The sequence below is a fragment of the Coloeus monedula genome (assembly GCF_965178545.1).
Source record: "Coloeus monedula genome assembly, chromosome: Z".
NCBI lineage: Eukaryota > Metazoa > Chordata > Aves > Passeriformes > Corvidae > Coloeus > Coloeus monedula.
The window spans coordinates 82,467,227-82,475,364 of record NC_138822.1 but is presented as its reverse complement, the minus strand read 5'-3'; the positions used below and the strand labels follow the sequence as shown (position 1 = coordinate 82,475,364).

The 8,138-nt window shown below is 47.9% G+C and overlaps 1 protein-coding gene across 3 annotated transcripts in view; it reads left to right on the top strand.

Annotated features, from left to right (window-relative positions):
* Positions 1 to 789: 789 nt before the first annotated feature.
* The window catches only part of EPG5 (ectopic P-granules 5 autophagy tethering factor), a 55,070-nt gene continuing 47,721 nt past the window's right edge, over positions 790 to 8,138 (top strand). For all 3 annotated transcript variants that reach the window (XM_082301601.1, XM_082301602.1, XM_082301600.1), the window contains exons 1-3: positions 790 to 874; positions 4,614 to 5,552; positions 7,727 to 7,970. In XM_082301601.1, coding sequence (XP_082157727.1) covers positions 827 to 874; positions 4,614 to 5,552; positions 7,727 to 7,970 — 1,231 coding nt within the window. In that variant the 5' untranslated portion in view covers positions 790 to 826. The remainder of the gene's footprint in view (positions 875 to 4,613; positions 5,553 to 7,726; positions 7,971 to 8,138) is intronic.

Here is an 8,138-nt window from a genome sequence, read left to right as displayed (position 1 = left end):
TCCCACTCACCTATGGATGGTCTGTGGGGTCCCCACGGACGGTCTGTGTGCCCACGGACGCTCTGTGTGTCCGCATGGACGTTCTTGTGGGTCCCCATGGATGGTCTGTGGATCGCTACGGACGCTCTGTCAGTCCCTGTCGTGAAATGCTGGTCCCTATGGCTGTTCTGTGTGACCCCACGGACGGTCTGTCAGTCCCCACGGAGTGTCTGTGTGTCCCCACAGACTGTCTGTCAGTCCCCATGGGTGCTCTGTGGGTCCCTATGGACAGTGTGAGCGTCCCCGCGGACGATCCGCCTGCGCCCCTCTCGCCCCCCGCCCCTCCCTCAGCCGCTCCCTCAGCCGCTCACCCCGCCCCGCCCTCACGGCCGCGGCCCCGCCCCCACCGCACCGCGCCCTGTGATTGGCTGTTGCCGCGAGGGGCGTGCCCCATCACCCATCGCTCTCTGTGATTTGCCAGTGCCGCGAGGGGCGTGCCCCATCACCCATCGCTCTCTGTGATTGGCCAGTGCCGCGAGGGGCGTGCCCCATCACCCATCGCTCTCTGTGACTGGCCAGTGCTGCGAGGGGCGTGTCCCACCGCCCATCGCTGTCTGTGATTGGCCAGTGCCGCGAGGGGCGTGTCCCGCCGCCCATCGCTCTCTGTGATTGGCCAGTGCCGCGAGGGGCGTGTCCCACCGCCCATCGCTCTCTGTGATTGGTCGGTGCCGCGAGGGGCGTGTCCCGCCGCCCATCGCTGTCTGTGATTGGCCAGTGCCGCGAGGGGCGTGTCCCGCCGCCCGTCCGTGCGCGGCCCGGTGCCGCCTCAGCGCGGGGCAGCGGGGCCATGGCCGAGGCCGTGCGACCCCCGCGCCGTGCCCGCGCCCGCGCCAAGGTAACGCGGCACCGACGGGGGCGAGGGGCGTCACCCGCGGGCGGGGGTGAGGGGGCGGCGAGGAGGTGTCCCGCGTATGGGGGTGGCCGCGCCGGGCCGTGTTTACATCCGTGTTTGTGCGGTCTCTCATGGTGGAGGGTGGAGAGTGGGGGAGCGTGTGTGGGTGATGCTGCCGTGGGAGTTTTTTTTTTGTTTCATAGAAGGATTCCTGCTGCTTCCTGCTGTTCTGCAGTCCGTATCCATGGATTTGTCGTGTTTGCCGGGCGGGTGACGGGTGTGATAGGCCTTGTGCTGTAGCAGGGTGTAAACAAGGTTTTTTTTAATGTTGTCCTACGGCCTCCTGAGGGGTCCCGTGTCCTGTGGGAGAGCTGGGGGAACGTGCAGCAGTGGAACTTGTGTGCATTTACAGTGTTATAGTGTACTGTGAGGTGACAGTCCTACTGACAGAGTTGGGGGTGTTCAGCTGCACAAGAGAAGGCTCCAGGGAGAGCTCAGAGCCCCTGGCAGGGCCTCAAGGGGCTCCAGGAGAGCTGCACAGGGACTGGGGACAAGGCATGGAGGGACAGGACACAGGGAATGGCTTCCCAGTGCCAGAGGGCAGGGCTGGATGGGATATTGGGAAGGAATTGCTGTCTGTGAGGGTGGGCAGGCCCTGGCCCAGGGTGCCCAGAGCAGCTGTGGCTGCCCCTGGATCCCTGGCAGTGTCCAAGGCCAGGCTGGACAGGGCTTGGAGCAACGTGGGATAGTGGGAGGTGTCCTTGTCCATGGCAGGGGGTTGGAATTAGATGGTCTTTAAGTTCCCTTCGACCCAAGTCATTCAGTGCTTCTGTGATACTACATCTCCTCTAGGTTTGGCTTTGAAATGCTGAGAACACGAGGCCGCGTGTAACTCATGACAGTGCTGCTTCTTCTTAAGTTGGTGCTGCAGTTTTTAAGTATCACTCTTCCTAGGTTTTTGTCCTGTTTTGATTGTGTTCCTTGCTTGTGATATTAGTACTGACAGCTTTCTGAAAGCTTTATTTTCTTCACACAGAATGTTTGTGGGAGTGATCTGAACTACCTTACAAAGTGGAAATGTTTCCCTCTTTCTTGTTATTCCTACGGACAACCATATAGAGCAAGGGCATTGAAGTAATGACTGTCAAAGCTCTTTGAAGACACTGAATTAATTGACCAGTGTTCTGTAAAATAAGGGTTAAATCTAAGTGTCAGGTGTGGGTGTGCTTCTTGAATAGAAGGCAAGTAAAGATTTGGGGGAAAAGCAATCCCAGGAGCGATACTGTGTCATTGTTTTGGTTTTGATTCAGTGCCCTGGCGTGTGCAAGGCAGTCAAACCTTCAAACTGCTGCCTAAGAGAATTGGTTCCCTGCAGGAAGGTGGTGAGTCATGGATGACACACTGGTATTTCTTTAAGGACGTGTGTGGTGACTCCAGTCTTTAGCCATCTCTGCCAGGTGAAATTCACTGTGAAACAATTCACTGGAGGTGTCACATGTGAGAACCCTGAATTCTCCAGTACTACACATGACCCATTTCTGGTATTTCTATTGCTATTACTGTGCTCATCTCTGTTAATACCCGGGCGTGCCTGAGGATACAGTTTGTGGGTCAGTCACATTAAGGACTTTTCCATTCCCATGCCACAGAAAAAGCTGTAATCCTTTGAAAAGCTGGAATTCTTGTGAGCTGAGAGAAAGGCTGGCTCAGCTGTGGAGCTGCCAAGTGGTGGAATGGAGCCCAGGGCTTTCTGACAATAGTAGTCCCAAAGTTAAACTTGTGCAGCACCAGACTGATTCAAACAGTGAGGTGGCAATGCCAGTGCACCTGGAAAAGGTGATGAGGAGGCTCTCTGTCTGTTTGTTTCTGTGGGTGGCACTCAGGTTACTTCAGAGATATTTCCTGAAAAGTAGTAAGTGTCCTTAGAATTCGAGGGTCACTGATGATGTGCAAGGAGAGGAGGGTGGTCAGGCATGGGGCAAGGCTAATGAGCAGGTGCCATCTTCCTATCCCTGGGAATGTTCCAGGCCAGGTTGGATGGGGCTTGGAGCAACCTGGTCTGGTGGAAGGTGTCCCTGGTCATGGAAAGAGTTGGAATGAGATGATCTTTAAGGTCCCTTCCAACCCAAACCGTTCTGGGATTCTTTGATATGTGTGTTAAGCAGATTTTGCTTCCATGTTAGTTCAGAACCTGATTTCTCTCGTTCTTTCTCAGATGAAATCCCATTTAATGATTATGCCATTTTTTTGGCTAGGAAAGTGAGAACTGAAAGGCACTTCATAAATTTTAAAAACAGCTGTGTCCGGGAGGGGTGCAGGCTGATATGAGAGCTAAAGGGAGTTTATTCTGTATGAGGACTGCAAGAGGAAACGTTGAGATTGTAGAGGGGGGAGGACCAGCATGTGTTTGTAAAGTGTGTGGATCAATACCCTGTATAAATACGATTTACTGATACAGTATCCTGTGGAAGTTACTGACTTTGAGGTAATTGTCAGGAGATGTTAATTACGACAAGTCCCAGCTTTAAAAAATTGCGCTGATGTATTTTTAACCTCTCACCTGCAGCTTTAGTTAGTGAGTCAGAGCTGTTTTGTGATCAGAAGTGTTTACAGGTTTTAATATACCAGAAAACAGTATGAAACAAAGCCAGAGTAATTCCTTTTTTGTAAAGGAGCTGTGACCATACGTTCAGAGTAAAATTAGTCTTGAGATCAAGGTGAACTAGTGCCTTGACTTGAGCTGTGTTCATTTATGCTTTCTCTTAAGGCAAAGACATTCAAATGTTTAGTAAAAATACATGTGATACTGTGAGCAAGTTTCCGAAACTGTTGTCTTTTCCCCATTATTATTTCCCCATATTAAAAGCTTGTACTCATTTCACCTGTGTTCATTGTTATGTTATCTGGGTCATCCAAAACTGGAGCGCTGTGACCTAACTCCTCAGTTTTGCTCCTAATAAACTGCTAGTTCTACACAGTTTACAGATTGGCTAATCACTTTGCCAAGTTTTTGTTTTACAAGTTGGCACATGATTTACAGATTATCAAAATCTTTGTTCGTTTTCTGTGCTATGCTTTTGGGAAGGAAGCTAATGTACACTTTAGATTAGGTTTATGGGAATTATTTACCCTCAAACTAATTTTAATTTTCAATTGATTTACAATTTTAATGGCACTGTTAAATTTTTCTACATCTCTAGTGTGTATTGCCTGCTGAAAATAGGTATTTCAGTAATTGTTCAAATATCATGATGGTTTTAGAATGTAGCTAGGGGTTACATTCCAGACTTACTTTGTTCTGAAATTACTTTTTTGAAAATATTTTTCATGGCTCTGGATCACAGAGTAACTTTTTTTTTTTTTTTTTTTTTTTTTTTTAGCAATACAGTGAAATTGAGTGACTCTTCTTAGGTATCAGGGTCCTGTTATGTTGATTATTTTCTGTGTTAATGAAGCAGTTTGTCCTGTGATATTTATAGATTTTTACTTAGAAATGTTGAAGCCTTGTGCAAGAGCTGACCGAGAAAATACACATTGATAGGCAGTCTTCAGAGGGCAGCTAAAGAACAAAGACTTGCTTCGTATATTTGTTTTTATCTTTAATATTACAAAAATTAGTATATTAAAAAGGGCTTTTGGAGTCATAATGCTGACCAGTGCTACTTTTGGTGTTGGTGGGATTTGGGGTGCAAGATGGAGAGATTCACTTGGCAGTGACACTGTTAATTTTTTTGTTTTTTAGGAAAAAAAGAAAAAAAGTACTGAGGAGCCCCAGGTACAAGAGCCTGATGATGTCTTCCTGCCTCCTGTGGCAGAAGGGTCTTCTCAAGCCGGGAGAGTGCAAATGGAACATCCTGGAGAATTTACAGAAATTCAACTTGGAGATGAAGTAGACAATAGGAAAACTATAAATGATGTGTCTGACATCCCCCAAAGTCATTTATGTTCAGCAAATGAAGGGGGTCTGGCAGTCACTCTGGAGCCTCCCAAACATGCAGAAGAGGTCAAAGCTGGTTCTTCCCAGGAGGAATGTGAGGGGGATGTTGAGAAGAGTGAGAAGAACAAGTTGGACAAACCTCACAGCCCTGTGGAGGCAGCTGCTAGTGGATCAGGAAATTCTGATTTATTGAGTAGTACCTTTCAGTCCAGTGCTGCTGGCCCTCAGACAGTGCTGGGCTTTGTGCGGGACAGAGGAGCTGAAAACCTACAAGATGTTAGAAATCCTCTCGTCTGCTCTTCAGAGAAGCTTCCTCTCAGCACCTCACAGCGCTCTGAGAAATCCAAGTCACGTGTTCCGCGGCCGGGATTCAGGTCGGTTTATCCAGACCTGTCCTCGGAACTGTCCTACGAGAGACCCACCATCATGGCAGTGAAACCCCTGATGCACCACGAGAGGCTGTACCCTGAGCTCCCCTCTGAGCCAGAGCTGGTGCCATTCACCAGGGAGCAGCTGAAAATCTTTGAGCCGTGTTCGTGGCTGGAGAACGTTGACTCCTATGCTGAGGAATTCGAGAGTGTGGCTCACCAGGACAGGCACGAGTTCTATGAGCTGCTTCTGAACTACATGCGCTGCAGGAAGCAGCTGCTGCTGGCTGAGGCAGAGCTGCAGGCCATGACAACAGACTGCCAAAATGTGAAGGGGAGATTATGGACTTTCAAGGAACAACAGAAAACTGTGCAGGTGCTGTTGCTGAACCTACTTTTGAACCCAAACTAATAGGAAATTGATTTACTTGCTGCCAGGTTTATTGTACTTAAGCTGTTTTGTTGTAAAAGAATCACGGAATGTTACAGGTTGGAGGGGACTTTAAAAATCTGATCCCAACCCTGTGTGCTATGGACAGGGACACCTCCCACTAGACCAGGTTGTTCAAGGCCTTATCCAACCTGGCTTTGAGCACTGCCAGGATTGGGGCAACCTTCCTGGGCAACCTGTGCCAATGTCTCATCACACTCACTGTAAAGTTTTTTTTTCCTAGTATCTAACCTAAATTTCCTGTTCTTTCAGTTTAATCCTTTTAGTCCTTGTCCTGTCACTACAGCTCCTGATGAAGAGTCCCTGTCCAGCTTCCCTGTAGGCCCCCTCCAGATACTGGAGGGTGCTGTGAGGTTTCCATGCTCCTTCTTTTCTCCAGGCTGAGCAGTCCCAACTTTCTCAGCTTGTCTTCATAGGAAAGGTGCTCCAGTCCTCTTACCAACTTCTTTGCTTCCTCTGGACTTGCTCTAACAGTTCCATGTCCAGAGATTATTGCCTATGCTTTCTGTCTCTCCACTAACCCCCAATACTTCAGAATATCGTCCTCTGGAGACGTAAGTTTGTTGTTTTATTTTTAACCTCTGACATGTGCAGGGCACAGGGAGATGTACTGGTGGTCTCTTTTGGGGTCAGAAAGAATGAGCTGTGTACACCCAGTTCTGCCCGTGGTGTCAGGTGAAGTTTGTACCACAGCACTCCGTGCAGGCGTGGGGGACACGTGGTGGAGTGACTGTAGCAGTGATGTCCCATCTGGCCTGCTGCCAGCTGTAGGGACAGTTTCCATTGATGTCATTCCTGCTGTTAGAGTGGCAGCTGCAGGGGAGCTTGAGTCAAGCTCAGGAGCAGCCCCTGTGTAGGCCCATCCACTTGCAGTAACTTGTTCCATAAGTGTAGCTGTGGTTTTTCTTACTTCCAGAGTGGTCATGGTACTCTGTAACATTTTTGTCTGCAAAACAGAGGGGTTTATGGAGCTCTTTGGGGCAAACATCAGAAGAGTTTCCCCCAGGCTCCTCCTGTGACACTTCCCTTCGGAGCTCAGCATTACAGTGGGAGTGAATGAAATTGTTCTGATGCTGTTTATAGCCCACACATCATCAAAATTGTCTGAAGATGCTGAACACCTATGCACAGGGTAGATTTTACTATTTCTGTGAGTGCAGTTCATCAGAGTTGAGGAATTGAACTGATCTCAATTCTTCCCTTTTTCTTGGGGAATAACACTGAGCCTCGCTGGATTCTCAGGTTTGCAGGGATCATTTTTTGTACTGAAAGCAATTTTGGCTTTACTCTTGCATCCTCTAAGGTCATCACAGAGTTGTCTAAGATTTCTACTTGCTTTATTTCATCCCAGTTCAACACATATTTATGTCCAGAATAATTGCTGTCTTTATACCAATTTAAAATTCTTACTCTTCTGATTTAGGAAACACAGGGATGCTTTCAAGCTAAGCTTTCAAAGTGCTGGTTCTGAGGAGTGTTTCTTGGTTGCATAAAAGATTAACAGGAATGTTATTTATGAAAAGAATAGCAAGAATGTTACTTATTGTAGTTTTCTTTTGCTGAAGAATTAGAGACAGGGCAGAGGAAAACTGACTTCAGCTTTTAATTTCAGTTTGGGAAAAGGTTAGAGTGTAGGTAATTTCTGAACATTTTAAACATGCAGTGGGGAATTGCTGCAAATTATCAGTTGTGGGAGTTATGAAAATACTTGTTTTGTTCCAGTACATGTTTTAGCTTTAAAACAGCAGATCCAAATGTTTATGAAAATCTGTAAGAAGCAGGTGTACTCACTGGGAGTGAGACACCTGGTTTTGTTCACATCTCTCAGTGCTGCAGGCATGTCACTTCTGGCTGTTTCTAAACCTGAGTTACTGAGGGTTTATAAAATATTTTTTCTTCAGAAGCCAAGGATATGAATCTTCAGTAATCAGTAGCACAGAGGATATTGCCAAATGTTTGTATTTTCCATTTATGAAATGTCCCCTCTTATGAAGGCTTTGAAATCCGTTTAGGAGAGGGTTATATCATGATTGATTTCTGTTACAGTGACCCGGCAAAATGTCAGAACTGCTGACATAAAATATTTGCTCTCTTTTCAGGGTGTGTGTGCAGATCAGTGCAAAGTGACGGGTCACCACCGCTACCAGACAGTGGAGCTGAACGACAGCGTGCTGGGGGAGCTGAAGAAGCTGTTTGAGGCCAAAGCAGAGCACGTGCACCAGACCCTGGCACTGCACTCCTACACTTCGGTGCTGTCCCGCTTGCAAGTGGAGTCCTATGTTTACAGGTTGCTCAGCAGCTCGTCCCTGCTGAGATCTGTGGCCCTGCAGCAGCAAGAACAAGGTGTGTTTGCTGGTCTGGACTGCTCCCAGTCCTGGTCAGGGTGCCCAGCACCTTGTGCAGCTGCAGTTTTGGAGTCTTGTGGTGGAATTTGTGTACTGGAGTGTTTGTCTTCTGATACAAAAAACTGTTGATCTTATGTAGGGATCAGTGAAACTTTTTTCTGACAGG